Here is a 25,301-nt window from a genome sequence, read left to right on the forward strand (position 1 = left end):
TTTGGGTAGCTTTCTCCTTTCTAGGGAACTTGAAAATAAATGAGTGTCTTTTGTTATTTTGTTGTGGTCTGTGTCTGCTTTGTTCGACCCCACAAGGGATTTAAATGCTTTGTTGGGGTATTACGAAGAAAGAGTCTGCCTTCCTATTTGCTCTGGTTTTATTTTTACTATTGGTTTATTTTTTCTATAAATCCAGGAGTTTAATCTAGGCAAAACAATGACAGTGGTTAGTAAGAATAAAAAAGTCAGTTTATATGAACATGGAATTGGTTGAGCGATATATTTATTTATTTTTATTTCCCATGTCCTTGTTTTACTTTTAACGATAACTCTTCTTTGATTTATTTTTTTTTATTTTGGTCGGGAATGTGGGTTGGAGGTTTTCCTCCAGGTGCTGCAAGGCAGTGGCATGATTTTTGGCTTGAATGCAGTTTGTCATAGCTACTTGTTCTCTAGTCTGCTAGACTATATAGCTGCCTCAGCTTCCACCAATACTCTTCTTGATGTTTGTTGACTTTCCGTTGTGGATGAGTGTCCTTAACAAATATCTGTGGTTTATTTATTTGCTTACCTAAAGCCAATAGTTTTAATGGAAATGAAGATTTCTCTAGTACAGAAATATTTATTTGGTAACCTTAGTTAATTGGAGTATTCATTACACTTATTTTGAGACTAGTAGCAATAAAGTTTCTGTAATTTTAATGTTTTTGTAAATGGATAATTACAGTGCTCTGATTTGGTAACTCTAAGTAGGAATATTATATCCCTACTTGTCATAATTACTAACTGAATACAGCAAAGAAAAAGTTGTAAAAATAGAGGGAAATGCATCTGCAGGCATGGAAGCTTAGTCTCTGTTTCCCCTGTTTTTTTCAGTATGGATTTTTACAGCAGAGAAACATTACCAATATAGGCTCGGCTCTGAGGTTCTCATGCTCTCCTAGGAAGCGTGTACATTGCTGGCTGAATCTTGGAGAAGTTAAACTACTTGTGTGTACCTGAATATAATACGTAAAGCATATAGTATATTTGGCAGCATGTAGTGTATTTTGTAGTGCTAAAGAGTCAAGCAATGTTTTCCATTTTAAGGTAGCGTGTGGATGCTATATAAAAGTCATTTTTTCCTGTAAGAAAGGGGGAATAGCAGAACCATAGAAACAGTACGTGGCCACTGCAGGAATTCCCCTTCTCTCTGTGGCAGAAGGGTCCAAATGGAGTGTAGGGTTTTGTAGGCACAGCTCACCCAAATCGCTGCCTTGTAACTTCCTCTCTAATCCCCAAATCACTGCTATTGTATCAGACCATTGCATAAAGAAATCCCCAGGAAAGGCCAGTTCTCTGTAATCCTCAGAGTGAAGCAACAAGGTGATACTGGTCAGTGTTAACATAACAAACTTATGTTTAATTTTCAGTTTGCTTGTGTGTTATACTGTGACTCCCACATAAAATCTATTCTTTTTTCACCATCTCCCTAAGTGCCAGGAGCTGTATAAGATTTCTGTCTGTCAGCTCCTGCAGTTATGTTTCTGATTAATTAACAAAAAAAAGTACCCCGTTGAAAGTAACAGTAACCCTCACATAAAAAGAAAATTACGTGTTCACAGAATTAGGGCTTTCTGCTATACTCGGATAACGCTCACAAGAAAATGTGTTTTTTTCCTAAGTAGAAATGTATAGCTTAGAATGTGTAAACTTAAACATCCAGTTTAAACTACACATTTGCCCCAAAAGTACTAGGCTGATTTGCAGTAATTTAGTTAGGATTATCTTTTAACTGTTAATTTGGTATTTCATTACAGCCTGGGTATTTCAACCCAGACCTTAATTGACAAACTCTGACTGGATTCTATTTTATGTGCATCAGTGAACAGGAAAAATAGAGAGCAGCTGGGAGAGCATTGTCTGTCATTTGGTTTCCGGTTTGGACCTATAAATATGCATTCTCTTTATATTTTTCTTTACGTGACAGTGGAGTTCTGTGGTGAGAAAAGGGAAATGGGGAGCGTTTTGAGAAAATGTAATGTGAGGTGCTAATGCCGTTGTAATTGATTTTGGATTTTTTTTTATTCATTATTCAAACAGATTTTACTTTTGAGTATGTGCAAAGAGAAGCTCTCAGAGTTCCCCTTATCTTCAGAAATAAGGATGGACTGGGAATTAAGTAAGTTACAACCAAATCTTGATGATTAATAAATGCTTTTATAAAATAACCATTATGCTGTCCACTTCTGTGCGGTATTTCTTTTGATGATCTCAAAATGTATTGCAATTAGTAAGACTGTCAGCACCCTTGAGAAGAGAAATTATTATTTTCCACTTATAAACAAGCAGATAATGAGGTCTATAAAAGCTAAGTGCATGCAGCGTAGTACTACACAATCAAAAATAAGTCAGTGATGAAAACTAGGAAGAAAATTCAAAGGTCCTTGCATCCAATCCATGCTGTAATGACAGAACAACCTTCTTTCAATTTTTGACTTCTCAATTGTTTTCTGCGTTACAGGTGGAATGTCTAATGATGCCTGTCATTTTCCATTATAATTGTATTTCTTCAGAATGTTATAGCTTTGTAAATAGTTAATAACGTCTAGTTAAAACATGGTATTATTAAAGTCTTTTTGAGGTTGCATTTTGCTAATGTCCAGTCATAAAGGATTTGGTATTTTAATAAGAGAATCCTGCAAGTTTCTTTGTAAAAGTGACAGTGTCGAAGAGAGAAATATTAAAATTATATACTTGATTAGTCACATAATCCATAGTTTAGATAAATGTTCCTTGATACTTTTGGAAATTAGGACTGTGTAACTGATTATATCTGAAAGAAAATTAATTTTCTGAAAGCATAATTACTTTGCTCAGTTTCAGCTGGAACGCCTCAAAGTTTAGGGAACTGAGGAGTCCCAATTGTTTAATTAAAAAGAATCAAGCCACCCCAATTTAACTTAAGGAGAGAAAGAGAAGAAGTAGTGTTTGGGGTATTTGACAAGCATATGTCCTTTTACTATAAGAGCGAATAGAAGCTGCTGTAATGCTTCTCATGATGCAGTAAAATAGTTTTATATGTTGAACTCTGAACAGGATGCACTTAATAGGTACTCAGTAGTAATTACAGTAATGTTTATTTTCTTGTACTATTATGTTGTACCAGGATATTTTTTTCTTTGGTTATTAAGCCCAGCTATTTCTCTACTTAGTCCTGGATACATAGTCTAGTTTCTTGTTAAAAAAAGAAATGCAAACACCAAGATACCATCTTTTTGTTTGTTTGTGCAAAGCTTTTCCTAGATTGTATCCTAATTTTGTGACAAAAATGTGCATGTATTCTGTAATGTTTTAGAAGATAGGTAGAAACCCTAGCTATTAAGTGAGAAAGGCTGGTTACTTCTTACAGTTTCTAAACAGTTCTATGCTCCTATTTGGTGTCGTAGAAGAATAATCTAATTTTTCTGTTGTATTATTTGAAAGAAGGTGTGGTTGAGTGGAAAGCATTGATCCTTAAATCCCGCTCTCCTTGTGGACAAGAGGGGACACAAAAGCATCTGTTTTGATATTCCTGAAGTCTACAGCCTTCCATATAACCTTCATATGAAAACCTGAGGAGTAGAGAAAAGTCTTCCATATTCATAGCTTAATTATGCTTCACCTGCAGAAGCCACCTCCTTAATCTTAGCTTATATATTACATGACTATAGTATCATCTTTCCTGATGAATCATTTTCTTATCTTCTCAGCTGAGTTTCCTTAATGTAAAGTACCATTTGTTCTACGTTCACTCGTGACACTGTTGGCTAGCCTAGTTCCTAGACAGCCAACGACATCTCCATTGATTGAGTGCTTGTCCGAATGTATATTTACACTGTATGTATATATGTAACCATCACCTGAAGCTAAATAATTTTTTTCTTCAGCAGGAGCTTTATTATTTACAGGAAATTCCTGCTCACTTAAAGATTGTGCTCTCCGCTCTACTCACCCAACTTAGCATCCCAGTTGCTCGCTTCCTCTCAGCCTCCAAATACAGGAGCTTTCCCTCCTAGAACCATTTTTCCTGCTGCTTTGGGGCCTCTGTTTTTCTGACTCTCCTTTTGGCTTCTCTGGTCAATGTGGCAGGGAGGGGTTTTTTTTGTTGTTGAAGGTTGTTGCTACTTTTTTGTTCAGTTTATTTCTTCAAGAGATGCTTCTCTTGGAGGGGTCCAATGAAAGACATATCTACTGTGGAAGGTGGTGGAAAATCATCTGAGACAACTGCTCTCTCTATATGTGTTGGTTTTAAACTGCCGCTTCTAAAGGGTAAATGATAAAAGCTTCAAGAATTTTTTCTGGATGAAGCTCTTCTGTGAAACTGGGGCGTGTTTAGGAGCCAGAGATACTGCTGCATCTTCCTAGCAGCCAGATCTTCCTCCTGTGTGTGAGGAAGTTCACAAATTCCGTACAGTACAAGAAGAAAACTGTGGAGATGTTTCAGCTCGTACTGTGCCAACAGTACCTGTTCAGCTAGTGCTCCACCAGCAGAGAAGTGCGGAAGTGAGAGCGCGTCCCACAGACACAAACATTACTGGGCTTCAGATCCTCAGCTGCAAATGGCAGGGCATTATCAGAGATGGATAGTGAGCACCCCAGCCTGGGACCAGTGTCTCCTATGGCTGCCTGTACCAGACAGTGGTGCCTTCAGAACTCAGGCTGCCCGATGGGCTGTAAAGGTTGCACAAGATCCTTCACAAAGATACCTTGTTTCTTGGTGTCCATAACAACAAGATGTAATACCTGTTTCTTCTTGATAGCTCATTATTTAGGATTCTGTAATGAGGCAATTTCACCTTTGACATTTTAACACTGGAATCTCAGCTCACACATCATCATTGGCTTCCCCATTGTTCCTGTGCCTGAAATCTGGAGAACTGCCACCTGGCACTCCCCTCCAATTTCGGTTAGCTGTGCTCTTTCATTGAAGCCTCCTGGTGTGATACGGCCTTTGGAGTGTGGTCTTTGGTCTTTCTTGATCCAGGGGTTCAGAGAGTCCTCAAGCTAATGAGATCATGTAACGAGTAATCTGCTTTTTTGTGTCATGTGTTGGCTTGTTTTTCTTCAAGATGTGTTGGTTTTAGATGCATTCACAGTCAGCCTTCCTATTCCTCTTCCTTCCTGGAAGCCACCAGTAATGTTTAAGACCTTGAAGAAGGGAGAGCTTTGGCTCTGTACCTGCCCCTTTTATGGTTATACGCCACGTGCACAGACAGACCAGGTTATAGATGTACTTCTGTGTTTCGCTGAGGCAAAAAAAAGACCTGGTCTCAAATGCTTATGTGTACGCGCACATGCACAGCATGCATCCATGTATAGATGACCGTGCCTCAAAGATGATCACTGAAAGTCAGGTACCTCTCTTTGTAAGCATTATGAAAGCAGCCGAATAAATAGCAGTTTTGGAACGTGCCTTGGAAGTGAAGAAGTAGCAGGACTGAATGCTGCTTGCCTTTATTTTCAGTTAGAGTTCTGCAGCTCTGGCAGTTAGGATAATGTGTCTTGAATTCTGAACTGGATTGTGAAGAAGTGGAAGAGGAGTAAATGCTAATCTACAGCAAGAGTTTTGGAGTCACTTATCCAGCTCTCTGTCATGCACTAATGCTTTGGATAGTGAAGGAGAAATATGTGTTTCAGTTTGCTGTGATGAGCTTAAAACAGTCTCAGCAGCCAGGCTTGACTAGCCAGCTTCTCAGTTTCCTACCAACTGATGGTATCATTCTAATACTATTCTGACATCTTTCCTCCTTTCTAGGCTGTTTCCCTGTTTCCCTTTTGTGAACCATCTACACATTGTGTGCAACTTCTTCTTCTAGCTGGAATTCACTGTCAGAGAAGAGAGTAAAAATACTGAAGCTTTTTTTTTTCTTTTGAAGATATTTTTAATGAGTTAGTATGCTGACAAAAGTAAGAGCAAATTTTATCTGATACGTGAGCTTTGGATGGTTCCTGCATGGAATCAGTCGAATTCTCCATTTCACAGTTAGTTGGGTGAATTGTTTTTATATTCCCATTCTCTGCTGAATCATTGAATACTGTCTGCTCTGGGGGATTAAAATACTAGAATTTGTAGATCAGTAATCTCTTACAGCACATTCAACATTCTAATATTTTTTCTTTAAATGAGCATGACTTAGTAGTTTGATGTTGTAAAAGAATTGTACGCTCTTGGGCATAAATGTCACTAGAGTGAGAGAAGGCTGGAAAAATGGTTTATGTGTATTTTAAATGACCGAAGTGAAATGCATGAGCAAACTTTTCTATTTGGCACTCTGCAGGATAACACATTTTAATTTTATTTACATTTCCACTTCTTACGTGTATCTATCAAAAGTAGCTGGCATGCAATATATGAGTTTTGTGGACGTGTAGATACATAAATGCTGTGTGTGTTGTATTCCAGCAAGATCAAAATAGTATTGACACCTGCCTAACTGATCCAAAACGTTGAGAACCTTTAGTCTCATCATCCTGACATTTACTGCTTGAATTAATGAGTGTCATAGCCTGCCTTCTTCCATCAGTAGAGGGAGACTGGACAGTTTGCCTTTGGATCTGAGTAATTTGCTGATGAGACTCAGGAACCTTACATTCCACTTCAGGCTCTGGAGGAAATTATGCTTTACTGGATCTTTTCTAGCACTACTGTCTCTTGTCCAGAGGAGACTGTGTGTGTCATTATACAGTAAATTAGGTGATCTGCATGTCTGTAGGGTGACTTTTGAGATACAGTAGTCTATAAAGTATATGATAGAAGATGATTTTTAGACTTCTGATGTTTTGAATAACTGATGATATGTGCTTCCACTTCTGTTTGCTGTTAAGCAGTCAGCTTCCATGTCTATGCCTGGCAGATGTACAAAGCGTAGCTGAACAGTTTGGTTACTGTGCTTGGAGGTACTCTGAAATGGCAAGGAATGAGATGAATGAGGAAAAAATTATTATAATGAAACTTTGAAAATTGCTTTCTTGTATATTTCGGAGCTGTTACTTGTATGGCTAGAAGCAGGAAAGTCCACCTGTGATCTCTTAGCTGAAGAGGAGCTGTTTTTCTTAGAGGGTTGTTCATCTGTTTCCAGGATTGTAACTTGGAGAGAGAATGCTGTTTGGAGAGATGTCTCTTTTATCTGAACAACAGTCATCTTGCATTGTATTGTGGTTAATCAGATATGTATGCTAGCCAGAGCTCATCCTCATGAGGATTTGAATAGGAGACTTCTCTAGCAAGTCTTTAAACATTTACTAAAATCCAAGTTTGCATCCAGTGCAACACTAAGGTGTTTGCATTTCTTTTCTGTTTGAGGTAACATGATTTGTATGTAACAGAATTGCAGAAAATCTCAAATGTAGTCAGCCATGTTTTGGTGTTAAGTCAAGCCAGCTCGCTATACTATTCTTCATCTATTTTTTATGATATATGAAATCTTTGGAAGCATTCATAGTGTTTTTTATGCAAGATGCATTTGCCTGAAAATTGCGTAACAGCGAGGGAAAAAAAACCCCTCTGCTCAGTTCTTGCATTGTTGGTGTTTTGGATTTATATGCAGAAAAATGAATGAACCAACACTTAGTGATTAGTATAGGTCCAGTGACGTTCAAGCAAATAATTTTTTTTTTGGCTGTCATCGTGCTGTAGCAAACCAGCCCTAATTGTATAACTGAGTGTGGCAGTTATGCTGGGTGGGGCTGGAAATGAAGAAGTACAGTCATTAATGGTCTCAGCAGACAGCAGAATGGGTTTGAATTAAAGCTGGACCTTGCAATGCAACCCAACCACAAAATGGGTTCTTGTACTTGAAACCTGCTGTGTTCAAGCCTGAAATTCTTCCCTTGGTGTACTCTTTCTCAAATGTATCATACATCCTGAGATTGCAGAGAAAACACCCCAAGGATATGCCAGGTGTGCTCTTCAAAGAGCTACACATGCAATTTTATTATTAGGGACGATTGTATTCTTCCAGTTTGAGTAATGTTTATTATCAGCTGCTGTGGGACCTCTTGGAAAGACTGGATTTGCTTGTATGCATCTGGATTAGGGTTGTTACCTATCTTGGTGGTTGATTTTTATTTTGGTTGATACAAATGTGAAAAAGATTGCCATCTAATTGTTCTGTGTCTGACAAAATACAGGCAAGCTGTTTCATTTGAAGATAAGCCTTGCATGTTCTTGTCTCCCACAAATAGTTCCTTCTTCCCCTACTTCTGACTTTCTAGTGCTTGGAAAAAAAGATGAGCTCTGAATGAACCCTGAAGGTCAGTAGATTCAGGCTGTTTCATTCCAGCGAGGGAGTAAATTCCAAAGCTGTGGGGCCCCTGCAGCTAAATGCAAAGATGTGAGGGTTGGCGGAGAACTAACAAAAGATATTGTCCAGCCTCTCCATCCCACCAGAGGAAGGTGGTAAGGGTAAAAGAAAGTGGGCAAACAGAATTTGGCAAATAGTTATCCAGATATATGCATGACAGTAAATGCATTTTTTAACTTTACCTTTCAGTGTTTTCTTAATAGTGAAAACTATTGCTCTAAAAGTTTGCCTATGGGCTGGTTCGTTCTGATTTCTAACTGAATCATGTCAAAAGTCCTTTATGACCAGAAGCAAGTTGTTTATCTTCAACCCAGGGCAGTACAAGAGGGACAGAGCACCTAGCTGGCAGGTTCCACAGGGCTGTTTTTCATTACAATTCCTTAGTCAGTTTTTGTGCAATGTGAAGGGTGAAATACGGTCATTAAGATGAAGTCAATCAGCTTTGAAACCCCACTACTGTTTTTGTTTTCTTTTTCTGTCCAGTCTATACGTTGCAGAATTTTACTCTCTACCTGACATGTAAAACTCACTCACTTGACGTACTAGGCTATTGTCTAATTACATTAAACCCCAAAAATATTGCCTGTGTTAGAAGTGATCGTATAAATGCATCGACATTGGTGAACCAATTATGCTACCATTTAATTTAGCTCTGAATTAGCCCAGTTTGAATTGAACAACAATTTCCCTAGCCACTAAGTACAGCCAGGTTGTCTTCTGCCAGACAAGGAAGTTTGGAATAGTCATTAAAACAAAGGGGCTTTAATTAATTATTTTTTATATTTTATTTCTAAGCAGTGAATCCAACCTGTGATGATGTGCCTTTGAACAAATTGGTTTACTGCTCTATGCCTCAGTTTATATCCACTGGCAAATGTGATAATACTCACCTTGGGGAATATACACGAGGCACCGCCAGTTGCAAACCATGCGAGTTGCTTAGCAGGAACAAGCTGTAAAGGTTTAGGGTTTTATTGAAATCGCCCCCAATCCCTTCCCTTCCCTCCCACTCCAGCGCTGCTAGAGAGTGCGTGAAAAGACACCTCTTCTCCTCTTTCATTATGAGTAGAGAAACTTTTGTACACTTGCCAATGCAAAGATGTTACGTATGTCATTAAAACTTGCACTGTCCACACTTCAGAGAGGCCTTGCTTGATTCCACCTACTGCATTGTGGACAAAGAGCACTATACATTTATTTCTCTTTTATTATGGTAACGAAAGTGTACCCATACTTATCTTGATGGTATTTAACATTGCTTTCTTTGCTAATTATAGAATGCCTGACCCGGATTTTACCGTCAGAGATGTGAAGCTATTAGTGGGTAAGTTATTTTAAATGCACTGGATTAAGTCTATACAGAACAGAATTGCTTTGAAATACTTGTCCAGTTGTGTTTGTAGACATTTGTGATAACTCTTAGAATCTGGGAGAAGGCATGGAGAACCAATTTGTAAATTAAAAAGGCTGGGAGAACCCTAATTAGTAGTTGTGCTGACCGGACTCTGATCTTATGCTGGATAATTGGCCATTTGAAAGAGAGTGAATGCTTTTGCTCTTAACAGGTGTCCTACAAACACTTTTGTGATCCTGGAAAGCGGCAGCTCTATTGATCAAGTTCCCTTTTTTTTTTTTAATCTGTTGTAGAGCATCTGTTTGTAAAAGGTATGATTGGAGCCGTATCACCTTTTGCCTGTGCTCTCCCCACAGTCTTTACCAGTGTCAGGCCAGGTCAGTGCTTTGAGGAAAGGTTGCTAAGAGAGACTGAGCACAAAGCTTTGCAAACTGTCTGTCTTTTTGGTAAGACACAAACCAGAGAATTGCTGACTGTAATCATCAAATGTTTCCTAGCAATTTTTGCAAAAGGATTCTTTTTAACTCTAAGAAAAGCTACATTTTGAGTAGGAGATTATACTGTATGTTTCTTTGAAATCTGCTTTTACTGAAGATGGATGTGTTATTTATTGTTTATCTGAAATTGTTACTGAATAGTGATACTGTGCTCTGTGAAGTCATCACTGTGGAGCTAGCCGAGTTTTGGATGTTAGCTGCAGTCCTCCACGGAGACTTTTAACTGCATTCTTGCTATTTAGAATTTACTGGTTTTATCTACCTGTGTTATGCCAGGAGTTATCTTTTAAATTAGCCCAATTGCTGCATTCTGAAAGACAAATTTTTGAAAATTACTCTTGAGTTTAATAATCAATGGGAATATCAAGTCTGGAAAAGATGTAGTTAAGAAAAACGAGGGAGAGGAACTTGTGCCTCATTTCTGCTCACTTGGGGTTATCTGTGAGAGGAGGGTTATCTCTGGTAACCTTCCTTCACAAACAAAACTTGGCAATGTTGCTTAATTTATGATCATTTGTAAGTTTGGAAGAAAAAAAAGCCCAAAACTCTTTGGCAGAAAATGTTAGGGAAGTGGTGTGGGAAGTGCTATTTGTAGGATTTCTGTTGGTCAATCTGCAGTTAAATTAGAAAATAATGTGAGGGTATTCGGAAGTCCTAAATTTTAAGGATTTCCTAAATACCTGCAAGTGCACATTTGTAGGTACGGAATACCTCTTCTTGCTGCAGAGGAGCCTCGTGCATAAACCTTGTAATTATCTGGACCCTGTTGGCAATTTTCTGTGAATTTGTTCCATAGCTGATAAACTGCCACTTCTATCTCTGAAACTGCTGAAGTTGAGGGTCTGACTTTGAGATGTTTTGGAACAGTGTAGTGTTGCATAACAACATTGTTTTTCCTGTATAACAGTCAAAGTGTGGGAGTTGCATTTCCTCAAGATTGATGTCCCTTGAAGTATTAGGGGGGTGGAAATTCCTGTGTACATGGCTAGCAAACCGGGAGGATATTTATAAATAAAATTAGATTTATAAAACAATGGAGCAGAAATAACAATTGCAATTAACTGTGACATTAACTTTAATGTAAAAGTGTGCCGTTTCTCACAGCTGGTTCAGCAATCTATGTATATGCTCTTGGCCAGATACTGCACGTCATGGGTCTTTTTTTATTGTGTTTGGACAAACTCCCTTTGGAGTCATTGTATTGAGCCTGAAATGTGGTCAAGAGCATTGTCACCTGCTCTGGTTTTAATATAGTAGTTGACTTCTGGCATCACAGGTGGAAACTTTGATTCAAAAGGTCTAAAATATTTGGGAAATGGACTCTAAGTTATACCTGAAAACTCATGGTTCTCATGGCAAATCATTGCTGTTGCTGTGGAATTTGTGCTGTATGTAAGAGCCACATTGACACTGGCAGCACATGGGGGCAATTCCTGTCTCCATGCCAAATTTCTAAATTATCTACTAATGACTTCAGGAAACACTTGTGAGCAATTTCCAATGGCATATCATTGCTGATAATTTTTTCTAGTTTTAGGTTAATATATATGTTACACTCACAATCTAATGTTCAAATAAAGCAGATGAAGAGTCTTGTTTTATTAATATCTCCTGTGATTGTCCCTGCGTTTTTTCTTAGCAGACTCCTCAGATCTTGACTGAACCTCCAGGTGTCTGCGTTTCTGAAGCACAGTGTTTTCAAAACTTACTGCTGAACCTGGGAGGGAGGGGAATGATGTTTTGTGAATGTGAAATGGAATGATCATAACTCTCTGCATCTGAATGTGCGTGGGAGTCGACAGAGAGAGAACATAGCTTGAAAAATGTTGTGTTGTGTGTAAACTTGTTGTTTTTATAAGGGCTCATCATTATAGTATGCTGGTGCTATTTAAACCTATCATTTGTTCTCTTCTTCGCATCAGGGGAAACACATTTGTCATAGAACATTTTAAAGAGATGGTGCTGGGTTTTTCCAAAGCACATAAATTCCATAGGAAGTAACTGAGCCTTTATTCTCAAATTATTCTGGAATCTTACTTTCTATTTCTAACGTGATTGTTGTATCATCTCCATATTTGAGTACCTATAAGTCACAAGGAAATAACAACAATTGGTAGCCTAGCTTTTTTCATCTCCCTTCGAAAACTCCAGTCTGTGGCAAAAATAAGGATGAAAAAAAGGTGGGTTTTTTAATCATCGTTTGTGGTTACTTAGGCTTAAGTGTATATTTCTTTAGTGTTTCATCAGACTTCCAAAGAAACATTGCCATTGCTTGTTGGATTTTTTTTGTTTTCATTGTTCAAAAAATGCAGATACCAGCTGTAATTTAGTTTGATAATGACTATGACCTACTGTTTATGACTTGCACGTTAGTGTGCATGAATGGACACCTATGTATAATGTGCATGGATGAAATACTCTTCATGTACAGTAGCTTTACTTTAAAGAACAAACACTTCAAACTGCACGGTTGGAGTAATGGTTACAACTAGACTCCTACCTCCATATGAAAGTTATCCTGGATACTCTTTAAACCTGAGACAGTGGTTTAATTTCAGCAGTTGGAATTTGCCTGATCTCTGAAATGGCTGTGAGCCAAGAATACAAATGGAGAAATGGAGAGGAATTACTGGCCTGCTTAGGAACTTGAGACAACTCTTGAAAGAAGAAAAACTCTGTTGTAATTTAATAACTATTAAGCTTTGTAATTTCATTGTTGAAGGTAGATTTGATTGCTAATTCTGAAGGACAGAATGTCACTGTCATCTCTTCATAAGTTGATTTTAAAATTTGATTAAGAGGGTCATTGGCCCTCTTAATGTCTCCTTAAACATCTGCCACATCTGCACTAAAAGCTTGGTAAGTGTTATTTCTGCAGACTCCTTACTTTTCCTATTGGCATGCCTTGCTGGTGTATTGGTCGTGTTAACATATGCATATGGACTACTTGAAAAACAAGTGCACAGCAGTAGCTAGTTAAGTATTCGGGCTTTGTTTTATTCCAAAACTTTTTGCACATTTGTGATTGTTGTCTTTAGATCTGCATAGTATCTTGGTTTATGTCCTTTTTTTCTTTCTTTCTTTCATGTTCTCCTACTCCCTTGTTTTAAGGGCTCCCAGAAGTTCAGAGAACTTATACCCATTGTCCATTTATTCTTCTCTGTAACTAGAGTTAGTCTTCCAGCCGGTAAACAGTGTATCTCAAGGATACTCCCAACCAGGGCTACTGGTGAGACTCTCAGACACTGTTTTTTTTTCCTTGGCTGCTAGTCATGTAAATGTAAGTCACAAAGCTCCCTAGAAACACTCCAGAAGTGTCTTTAACAAAAAAAAGGTGGGGGAGGAGTTAGCTGAAGAACTGATAATGGGGAGTAAAAGGTATGTGAAGTGCCAAGTGTTGGGACAGCACAATAGCTATTACTAATTTTTCCTCAGACCATGTGATTCTGAGTGACTTATTGCTCATGCCCAAAAGAGGCAGCTATACAGAATAATTTATATTTTCCAGGCCTCTTGTGTTGGCTTCTTCTACCAACAGCGCCTCTGGGCCACAGCACAGAGAGATGTCTGTCATAGATGGGCAAAAAAGAAAAAGCAAGTTTTCCCAGATGTGCTTGCTTGAATCTCCATACACACATATCTGTGTGAATGCTTTATGCTAATTACACTAAAGAACAAATGAATTACACTTGCCAGGGATAACCTAGGACCGAGCAAGGAGAAAGGTAACTAACTGCCTTGCTCAGCAAGCTGTTTGAAAGCCAGAGCTTCTATCGTTGCTGTTGACCATCTCTAGTCTTTGCTATTCCTAAATTCAAGGACTGAATGCAATCATTTGCTTTAGTCTTTGATGTCAGAAAGCCAAAGCATTCCACTTTTTCGTTTGTTTGATTTTTGTCATTATATTATTCTTCACAGACATCATAGAATCTGAAGAAGGGAGCGCTTAGTAGTTTTGGAAGCTATGAACCATGTAAAGGAGAGAAAAAGTGGAAGCATACATGAATGTGTGCATCAGTCTATCAGTCTGAGCTCCTTTCTTTGATTAGGTTTTTTTTTTTTTGGTGGTTTGCTTGGGTCAGCACTGATTGAATTTAAAAGAGTATCTGCTTTTCTGTGGCATCTGCAGTGTCTCGCCCTTTGACTTGTAATTGATGTCTGCACTGCCTTTGTCTTCCTGGGTTGTCACAGTCTGCCCCGGAGCTCCCTGGGTAGTTGTGGAGTCCCTGCACAAGCGTGGTGTCTCTATCTAAATAGTAATGGCTAGTCTGGATATATTTGCTTTTATTTTGAATTTTTAGCTGAACTGTCTTCAGTTTGCTTGCCACAGGCTGGTGGTCTATTGCCATCGAATCCCAGCTTTTACACTCATACCTATATAAACTAAATAAACCACTAAATAAACCTAAGTGGTGCTGCTAGGTCTGTAATGTGCATCGCCTCCTCTCTCTATGGGCTGGTGTAGCTTTCTGTGCCAGGGTATGTATTATACACCCCCAAAGTTGAGCTTGCAATCCCAGCTAGTGCTAAAAGGGGCAATTTCAAAACATGCTGAGGATTGTCAGAAAGAAAAGAGACTTTCAGTTATTGTGATCCCTGGGCTGAAGAGGTTAAAGTTGTGACCACGCGGTCACTTCTGCAGGATCAGCAGCATTGTTGTATGGAATTCACCATACCCGGCCGGGCATTGTATCAGTGGGAACAGTGCAAGTACAGGATTTACACTATTCATGGGGTGGTCTAACAACTGACATCAACTCACTGATAGATTTTATTTAACTAACTCACTAAGGGTTTATTTATAGAATTAAAAAAATAAGTGTAGGAGCAGAGAACAATGCATCATCAGCCATGTATTTTGCTATTGAAATCTGATGCTGTAGACTGGACTGGGCCATAATGCTTAGATAGATAGAAAATGTTTGGTTCCCTTAATTTAGTTGCTGTGTTCACAAACTGTGTTGAAAGGCTTTGGTGTTTTTGTCTTGTATAAAGAACCCAAGTAAAGTTGAAAGCAGCAGTTGAAAGTTTTTAATTGTGATAAAATTTGTGCATTAAGGTATGGCAGTAAAAAGGAAACATGACAAAGCTTTGAAAACTGTTGCAGAGAGCAATCCTCATCTGGCCCAAAGAGATGATGCACAAGATGGGACCTAATAGATATTTCAGTATTTGATTTCTGTGATTCTGCCAAATCTTTGAGGACCTGGCAGGAGGCTTTGATCTCCAAGGCAAAGGGTAAAAGGAAAACCAAGGCTCTATATATTCTGTTGCTTTCTTTGGTGGGAGTAGCTGAAGAGATACCTGATTATTGCTGGGTTTTGCCTTCTCGTTAGAAACACCAAAAGAACAGGAGCTGAGCCAAAAATTTCTGTTGCAAATTGAGTGTTTAAAGAAATATGTATGAAGGTCTCTGCCTCAACTATGAGTTTATAATCATGGTGTCAGTGGACAAAGATAAAAGAATAAATTACATCGTTAAATCCCAGACGTTTGCAAGGGAAAAGCTCTATAAATAGGGGGGTTTGGCCCTGCAAGTGCAGGTCAGCCTTCCCTTGTGCTGCTGACAAGTATCAGTTCTGGAGGAGATGCTGTGTGCCATCATGCATCTGCTCATGGTTTATTGACTAAGTGGATAAGATGTTAAGGACTTCATCGTACCGCACTGAAGTGAGCAACTGAGCTTTCTTTAACATCAGTGGAAGAAATTAGGGCTGCAGAGGAGTATTTCACTGGCTGTGAAGTTTTTTTTTCACAGGGGAGAGAGTTAAGCAAGTTTTCTGAAGTTTGGCATCACAACATTTTGCCCATTGTAGGAGTAACTGCTATTCCACAGTGTAATGGTGCACAGTAAATAGTGTGGCCTTCTTTTCCCAGGTGGAAACTGGGCTGAAAGGTGAAGTGATCTGCTCAGGTCCCTGTTCAGTGCGGTGCTGAAGACAGAATTTGGGGAGTCTCAGTTGCTAGTTTTCCTGTAAACTCTAAATGATACTGAATGTGGTGAGCCATGGCCTCTTCTGTGCAGGAGACGGCGATGGAGTGGAAAAAATTCCCTTACTAGTTAATGTAAGCAGGCTGATTTAAATAATTTAAATTCAGTTAGGACGGAAAGGATTACTGCCCGTCAAGTGTACATAGCAGCCATCAGCTGTGCGAGGCTCTCTATCTTTCATCTAGCCATTTTTGTTTTGTTAAATACATATACTGCTGTAGTCCCCAGGAACTCCAGCTAAAATTAGAATATATACGTCAGGTACTTCACAGGAAGACAAGAATCCCCCTAATCTATACTTCTGGAAGTAGGTGATAATGAAAGGGGAATGGAAAGAGATGCAGGCATTGTAGGTAATGATTATTCTGGGTTTATAAAATATGCTTTTTAATATCTACTAAAAACTGTACACCCATTTATAGAAGTATACATATACATATGTATAAATTTCATTCAGTACTGAATCAAGAATCATAAGTGGTGTCTCCACAGAAGAGAAAATTTTGGTGGTGGTGATGCAGATCAGGTGGGTAAAGGTGGGAGGGAGAGCAGAGCCCATGTAAACCATTTCTTTTATATTAGCATACGTTTCTTGTGGTGTGTTAGCACAATGGTTCCCGAGCTGGCTGTGCAAATGTGTTCAGCTTTTAGTTGGCTACTCAAAAAAGCTGAAAGCAAACCAGGTAACTGTCTCTGAGTAACTGCTTCCTAGTGATTTTTTTTGGCTCATTCCTCCTGCGTGTTTGCTCCCTCTCTCAAATTGATCAGCTCTGAAAATTGTATCATGGTTGAATTCACATCAAACTACAAAGCAAGTCTAGAGGCTTGTAGTGTGGTCTGTGGGCAAGTAGGGGAAATTTTGTCTTAATGTACAGTTCTCCATCCTGTGAAAGAAAATTAGCTGTGCAGATACAAAAGAAGGACAAAGCAGCCACACACTGCAGTTCAGAAAACTTTCCATCATTTCTGCTGAATAGGGACCTAGTGTTGCTTTTTCTATAGAGCAACGCTCCATTTGTTTCAAGGAAGTTGTGAAATTGGAGACCAGGAGGAGTTAGGAGGGAGGCTCATTAGAGAAACTTTGTTGTAAGGAGTGCTTCCCAAAATTAAACAGGCTGTTCAAAGGAAGTGCAAAAGTCTGCCCTCAGACTTGCATCTAAGTCTTGATTAAGATGTATGCTTCTTCCCCTGTGTGGGGATTTGTCCTGTGAATGCGAGTGCCACGTTTGGAAGAGCAGAAGAGCTGTGTCAGGAGTCATTAGCTGCTGTATCTCCAGAAGTCTTGTGTGAAGGGATAAGGAGGAAGCAGTGAGGTCTTTGCTCTGTTCCTAGTGCCCAAATAATGCATTTTTTCAAAATGCAGTAGACCAGGCTCTTCTAGGGGAGAGGAGTGAACACTGATCCCATGGGAGGGGAGGTACTTGTATGAAATATTTCCATTCATTGTAAGATTTCTTCTCTTGTTGCTCAGGGTTTCTTTTGTGCCCCATGGTGTGATCTGCGCCTGGCTTGCTCTCTGGGTTCTGCTTTTTTCCTTTTCATGTAAGTGGGACTGTTGGAGTATTAACCAAAGCTGAGTTAATGAAAGCATCCTCATTGTTCTTGTGGCTTGGAAGGCCAATGTCTGTGTAGTTTTTTAAAAAAACAACTTGCAAACATGTTCTTCAGCTTGTGAGGATTCAGATTGAGGGTACCTCAGTCTCTGGATCCTGCAAGTTACACCCTAAATTCATCAAGGGACTCAGATCCACAAGAGACAGTACATCTCTCCAATGGCTGAGAGGAGCAGGGGGATCCGAAGAACGCTTTGAAGACAGGAGATAAGGATGGCTCCTTGCAGGATGAGGATGAGCTTGGATGTTCCTCACAAGTGACTGTAAAATAATTGCATGTCAGTGCTATTCCCATTGATCTGAGGATACAAAACCAAAATGTGTGCTTTAAGGGAGCTGAGTTATGTACCTGGCTATAAACTTTTTCAAGGGAAAAAATGGAAAATCAGAAAGCAGTGTATGTCAAGGCCAGTGATTTGTCTCAGATGTTATGAGGCTATTTGCAGTATTACAGCAACATGTGCTTGAGATCCAGTCTTTGTAAAAACAAACAGTTCCTCCATCATATTGTTTTGTGGCCAAAACTTGTTTTAAAATCTCCCACTATTTTTTTAAAAACACTTTGTTTTTAAAATCAAGTTCCAAATGTCCTCACAGTCATGCTGTTGGGACTGCCAACATTCTTCATGCTCTGAAGCTTCTCTGTAATTGGGAAATCTGCTAAGTCAGATCTCAACTAAAATTGGCAAATAAATATTACCACTGAAAATGAACTTCCAAGTGCCTCTAACTAGGATGGAGTCAAACCAATGGTCTATCAACAAAGGGGTTTATAAGTACTGTTGGTGTGAGCTGGCCAGACTTCTAGCTATTGCGTTTCTTTTTAAATGTGAGAACTACAAAGAGGAAACATCTGGACAATTTAAAAAAAAGAAAAAAACCCCACTGTTTTATTGAAGTGATTTATTCCGATTCTATCTAGCAAGTTTCTCTTTTCCAAGTACAGCACTGAAGACTTACTGGCTCATCTTTTTGTGTTTGTTTTTTTCTTTCTTTTCCCTTGAGCGACCTCTCCTGTTTTCTTTGTATCCCTCTTTCTTTGATGAGGCTACTGTACTGTACAGAACTCATTTTACTCCCTAATCACATAGTAGCTTGTGAGGAAGTACAGATAAATCCTTCCAGACTTGAGCAAGTGCTATTAGGATACTCTTACCAACCAAGAACCAATAATGATAGAGCAACATACTTTACTGTAAGCAGGACCAGTAGGACTTGACAGGTGCGTTTTGTTTGTTTATCATGGGATCAGTTAGTTCTTTGTGGGACACCAGCAGTTAGTAGTGTATGTAATGTGATTTCTGAACTGTTTCTCTCTCTGCTCCCTGTTTGCTCAGGGCTAGGAAGAATTACAAAGTTGCGGAGCTGCACTGTGTTCTCTCCTGGGCAGAATTAAAATTAGAAACTAGACTTCAGAGTTTCTGAATGGATTTTTTTTCAAGTGAAGGTTACATTAGTGATTTTCCTATGGTCTGAGGGCTCTACCTAATTTGTTGAAAATTGAAGCGGTTTGTAGCAGCTCTGAAACAACCCTTTGGGACATTGGCATCCACTGATACTAAGGTGGAGCAGTGCACGTATGAAGTGGAAATCTGTCTATATTAAAGTGGTGTATTGCAGACTTTCAGAGGACATTGCTTCATTTAACACACACTGGTTTTGTGCCTGTTAAACAGCTTATCGTTTAAGGAGAAAAGCTCCAGTCTGTAATATCAGAAGGGGATGCTGGGGCTATGGTTCGGTGTCACTGTATGATTTCCCACACCAGCTGCTGGCGCTGGTGCTGGATGCACATCCCTTACCCTGATGTTTGTGGAACTGTGCTGTGAAGCAGGCAGGGAGCTGACCCCGCTTAAAAAAATTATTTAAGCCTCATCAGTTTCTTGAGTATTGGTGAACAGTTTGTATCATGAAACCAGGACCTAGGGCAGAGAGAGGTTAAAACTTACCCAATGTTCCTGATAGTCTGGAAATAGAAACTTGTCCCTCTAATTCCAGTACTGTGCTCTGGTGCCAGACCATCTTTTTGTCATCTAAACTGGCCTCTAGTTTTTGCTGTTGCTGCCTACTATGTGCCCTGCTGTAGTGTCTCTATTCCCTGTGCTATCTATTGCATCTAACAACTTGCTTTTTTGCCATACCAGTTAAGACAGTCTAAATTGGTGTCCTGTTCATTCTCATCCTTCTCTCCCCACTTTTGGCATTGCTCTCCTATCCCTTTCCTGTGAGCTGGCATGGGCTTTGCTCTTTCTTGCAGTGAGGTGGTTCAGAAAGTTGAATTGGCAGAAAACTCACACTGTCTTCCTCCCTCGCAGAGAGGGGGAGGAATATATATGTACTGGTTTTATTTTTTTTGTAATGCTGATTTAGCTCTCAGCCGTAACCAATGCTGGGCTAAAACATGATGGATGTAGCCTTCTACCTCTGTCATGAGTTTCCAGTGGGGAGCTCTGCATCAGAATAGTGCCTGGTGAGTGAGCCTTGATCCACGATTAGGGCTTCTGTGCAATAAAATAAATAAAAAGAAGGTATTTGATGCTCCCTCTTTATGCTTTTTTTTGGCTCTTAGAAATAAAAATGAAATATTATAACACTCCCTTGCCTATGTTTAGCATGTCCGCTGACTTGCCATTTTGGAAGTAGAACCATTTCTATTTTTAGAGCTGAGCTTCCTGTTTGAGCTGTCTTTAAGTTTGTCCTTTGCCTAACTTGGTCAAACTCTTTAAAAAAACCTTAGTTAAACTGGGGCAGTTTTGCTAAAAACAGTCATGTTCATGTCTGGATATAAACAGCAGTAAATCCGCTTTGAATGAACATTATAATAAAAATTCAGCCTCTCAGAAGAATGTGTTTCCATGATGTCAAAACATGAAAGTGAAATTGAACTGATGTGTTGATGTGGTCACGGTCATCTCAAAGCCTCTGTCTACAAGTGGGTTTAAAAATGAGTTGTCCACTTGGGAAAATTAACCAGAACAGCTATTTTAGAATAACTCCCCCTAGTCACCCTGTTCTTCTGCAGTAAGCATCCCCTGCTTTTTAGCTCATCCAAACTAGAAGAGAGCTGTCTGGAGGAGTAGCACCCAAAATCCTAAGTATTTCATGGTAGTTGTTATGCTTTAGTGTCATAATTTACCTTAGTCCAAAATGACCTTCAAGTGTAGTTATGCCTTTACCTAAAAATATATATTAATGTCAGCATGTTCTGGAGGTCTGATGTAATCACAGCTATATAAATCTTAAGATGTCCTCATTGAAGTGTGGACACTAGATGTGTGGTGGTGTTGCCAACCCTTTGACAGGTCATCTTTGAATACCGGTTTGGACTAAAGGAGAGCTGCAGGATTGCTGATATAATTCACATGTTAATTGGTAACATGAATGGTAGTTGAAGGTCGTCTTCCATTTCTGAATTGCCAAGTATCAGGAAAATCAAGGTCATAGTGTTTTTTATTTTGGGCTGATGATGAGATTTCAGGAGGGCAGAAGGGCAATCTAAGGAAAGAGGCAGTCTTTCTCTCCCAGTTGTGGCTGTTCCATCCCTGCTTGTGCCATGCTGGCTCTTGATCCTGAGGTCCTTCACCTGGGCCAGCTTTGGTGCCTGCCTAATCCCACAGTGAGCTGATCCAGTTCACACTATCAGCAGAAAAAGAAAAATATTTTCCTGGTATTTTAGTAATCTCCATTTGCTTGCCCTAAAGTCAGAGCAGTGCCAGGGTCAAAGTGAGAGAAGGTCAGGGCTGCACAGCCAGGGCAGGGGAGGTGAGACCTTTGGGGAGCGGGGAGCTTTTGAATCATCTCAGCCATCTCCCAAAATGTCTCCCTGATGGAGAGGCATGCTCCGTCCCTCAGAGCTGGATGCTGGGTTGCGGGCTCGGCTTTGTCATGTTGCCAGATGCCGGGCACAGCTACGCTCTTCTTTCCACCATTGATATTACTGGTGGAGCACATCACAAGAAACTATAGCTTGGAATTTACAATGTAAATAAGGCCATAAAAACCTGAATTGTCCTTTCCTTGTTGGGGTGTCCTTCTGCATCAGGGGTAGCTTTCCTAAAAATAAAATGAGAATAGATTGCACTGATCCAATCAATGCTGCTTTGTACTTGTCTTCCAGAAAATAAAGAACCCTGCTATTGCCAGATTAACTTAATGAAATAATTTAATTTCTGTAGGATTCCTCATATGCAAAGATGCTCTTGATAGTGTAGAATACAATACTATAAAATGCTATTAACATGAAATGATATAATTCTTATAACATTTTTCCTTTATTTTATCTGATACTATTAAATATGTTTTATGTTGAGATAGGAAACAATCAATGGTCTTAAAATAGATTTGACAGATAAAGAAAACATAAGTTTTTCAACAAAGTTACATCCCTTCCTACTTTCCTTAGAACTTGTATTATTTTCCTTTCTGTGATTGTTCTTTGTGTGCTAGCTCTGTCTTTTCAGCTACCTGGAGTATGCTTATATTATAGGTTAGTGCATTTGGATACTATATAAAAATTAAAAGTACAATGTTTCTTTGTATATGGAATTTTTTTTTCACGTGTGGTTTTCACTGGCTGAAGTTTCAAAGAATCACTGAAAATTACAGTTTATGTTTTGGGTAGATGTAAGGATACTAATTGATTCTATATAATGCCACTAAAACACATTATCTGCCGGGAGCCTCTTTCTTTAGTCTAGTCCTATAGCATTAAGGGTTAAGACTCTTTGCTGGCTTAAGCTCTTCCTGTGGACATGCTCTAAATACCTTACCTTTTGTTGCGTGAAAAAAACTAATAATGTGGGTTATTGCAATTTGTCAGTTTTATACCAAATGATAAAGCTGCAGACACCGAAGAGGGGAAGGAGGGGGAAGGAAGGGGGAAGGTACATGTCAGGTACTCCTAGCTTTACATCTCCATAAGAAGGAAATAATTTAACCCTACTGAAAAGGGTCCTGCTCTGCAGCCAGCAAGGCATGTGCTGGGGAGCTGGGGGGGGCAGGCAGATACCTGGGCGAGGGGGTGTAAAGAAGAAAGGCAGAGAGCACTGCAAAGGGGGAGCTGGATGACTTGGGGATACTTGTTTCATGGTGGACCAGGCTGTGCTGGGGAAAATGCTGGGTGAGAAAACTAACTAGGAGGTGTGCGGGAGAGATGTGTGCAAGTGTCTGAGCTGGACTCTTATTTCCCTTTGTTCTTCTGTGCCCTCTGGTGGATCTGGGAGCGATGGTATTGGTACGTGTCTCTTAAATTGTTCTTATCCTGGGTCTGAAATGCAGGGAATGTCTTGAATAGCTCCACTTGAGCAAGGACTTTCTGCTCTGATTCACATCCCTCCCAGTTAGTATGGGATATCATAATAGTCTCCTGTGGGTAGCAGAAGAATACGTGCTTTCCAGCTCCGGGAGCTCCAGAGGGATTAACTGGGATGCAAGTCAAAGCCTCAGTCTTTAGGTACAATTAACCCACTAGTGAAGCTAGCAGATTTCCTAAGGCTCTGCCAAAAATCCTGCTTTAGAAACCAAGGACTTTTTTCCCAGTAAGAAGCATAAAGATTAGAAAGGACCCGCAGATCTGTTCCTTGGCATTTGAGGTTGGTTTCTGTAGACGCTGTATTGTACCTTGGACACAGATCTTTACTCAGTCACAAAGGGTTAAAATAATTCCCCAAGGTAGCTTTGTCCTCTTAATGGACAGGCTTGATAATCATTCTTACAGAAAGGACATTTTGTCTTTCCTCTGTGGTGGGAGAGTTGCACCTTTTCCTGCCGGTGGTGCGCTGCGGAAGAGACAACAGCCTAGAAAACACTGGTGTAATTTTCACCTCTGATTCACACCTCCTGTGCATTTCCCATATTCTACTGTGTGGTTCATGTTTGCTTAACTTATGGACCACCTCTTGCTCCCACTGCTCCTAATATCAATGCTAAATCCATGTCAGGGGAAAGGATGGGCTATTTGGAAGACTGGAGTCTGGTAGCCTGGATAATGCAAGTCTGAAGCTGTTTCAGGTCAAGGCAGGGGAAGGCAGTGCTTCACCTTTTTAGAAATGGGAAATGGCAACTGGTGGACCCCAGAGGAGATTATTATAGTCCCAGAATTCCCCATTCTCTCTTTCCTCTCTGGCAAATTGTTACACTATTCTATATGTGAAGCAAAGCGTGGGTGCAAATTCTGCAGGGATGATCAATGAGTGCTTTGCTGAATGACTTCGGAGCTGGAGCCTGTCACTCCTGAAGTCTCTGGGGTGGACTGGTGAAGCTGTGACTTGTGAAAGTGCTTGCTGATGTGGGGAAGGTACCTATGTAACTTGCATTCATGAAGTGCAGTTCTCTATCTGACTGGAGAACAAGATTTGCCTCTCTGTTGCTTTCGAAGTATTTTTTTCCAAGAAGTTCAGAAGAGAGAGGTACAAATCTCTGTACCAAACCAACTTGTACAGGGTGGGCAATGGGAGGCAAGGACTCTGCACAAGTCATTTTTCCTCCAGGTGTTCATTTTTATGTAAAAAAATAATGATATTGCAGCATATAGCAATGTTGTAGGATTTAACCTGTTAAAACCTTTACAGCATCTTGGTCACTAGGCCTCTAAATAAAGGGAACAGATATTACATATGCTATTTCCCCCTTAATTTTACTGTGGATTTTACTAATATGTGGGCTGGAGTAACTTGATTTTTTTTTTGTTTTAAGGTTTCAAATGAAGCATAGTTCTTAAGTAGCTCTTCCTGATTGATTTTATTTTCCAGCTTACATCTCTGCAACTGATTCTTCCCTCTCCTTCTTGCTTTTGTCTGTTCCTCTTGTCGAAGATGGCGCTAGCTTGTTTCTTAGTTACTGTCTTTGTGATCCTTTGGGGATTCACTTGTGCTTGGTGAGTAAGCAGCAGTAGAGGAGGAAGACATTTCCTCCAGTGAACCCTAGCATCACCACTTTGCCTCCGAGTCACATCTGCTGCTGGAGAGGAAACAACACCTCCTAATCCCGCACTGTCCAGCCATTCTCCAGTCAAGAGTTACATTGGAAAAAATCCTGTGAAGCCAAGGATGAGGTGATGCATAGTGTACTGAAGCTTCCCATGTCTGCAGTAAGAGATACTCTTTGCCAGCTAGGGATCCAGGTATATGTTAATCGATGCACAGCGAGTGATGAGTTGAAGCAAGGAATATGGACCGTATGAGGACAAGAGGCTGCCAGGGTTACTGAGATCCTGCTGGGACTTGGTGGGCTGCGTCACGCTTGATTGAGTGGGGTCCCTTTTTACAGGACAGGGTGAGACTGTGGCAAGAGGGTATCTAGGAAATCATTAACAGAAATGGTACATCAAGTAAAAGGCATGTTGGAGATGTTCGAAATCTAGCCTGACATGAGATCTCTCAGCCTGCCACTGCTTTTTGGAGCCTCTGTGTGCTTCTTTCCCTTGTTCTTTACCTGTCTCTCCTTCTGGATGATATTTTTTAACTTTCTCCTAGGGGCAGGAGATAGAAGAAAGAGCTGAATCTTTTCAGGAAAGAAGAGATA

General features: G+C 39.8%; 1 protein-coding gene across 6 annotated transcripts in view; it reads left to right on the forward strand.

Moving 5' to 3' along the window:
• The window catches only part of KDM2B (lysine demethylase 2B), a 127,028-nt gene that overhangs the window by 10,132 nt on the left and 91,595 nt on the right, over window positions 1-25,301 (forward strand). For all 6 annotated transcript variants that reach the window (XM_075041319.1, XM_075041317.1, XM_075041321.1 and 3 more), the window contains 2 exons: window positions 2,083-2,161; window positions 9,602-9,648. In XM_075041319.1, coding sequence (XP_074897420.1) covers window positions 2,083-2,161; window positions 9,602-9,648 — 126 coding nt within the window. The remainder of the gene's footprint in view (window positions 1-2,082; window positions 2,162-9,601; window positions 9,649-25,301) is intronic.

The sequence above is a fragment of the Buteo buteo genome, chromosome 11, assembly GCF_964188355.1.
Source record: "Buteo buteo chromosome 11, bButBut1.hap1.1, whole genome shotgun sequence".
NCBI lineage: Eukaryota > Metazoa > Chordata > Aves > Accipitriformes > Accipitridae > Buteo > Buteo buteo.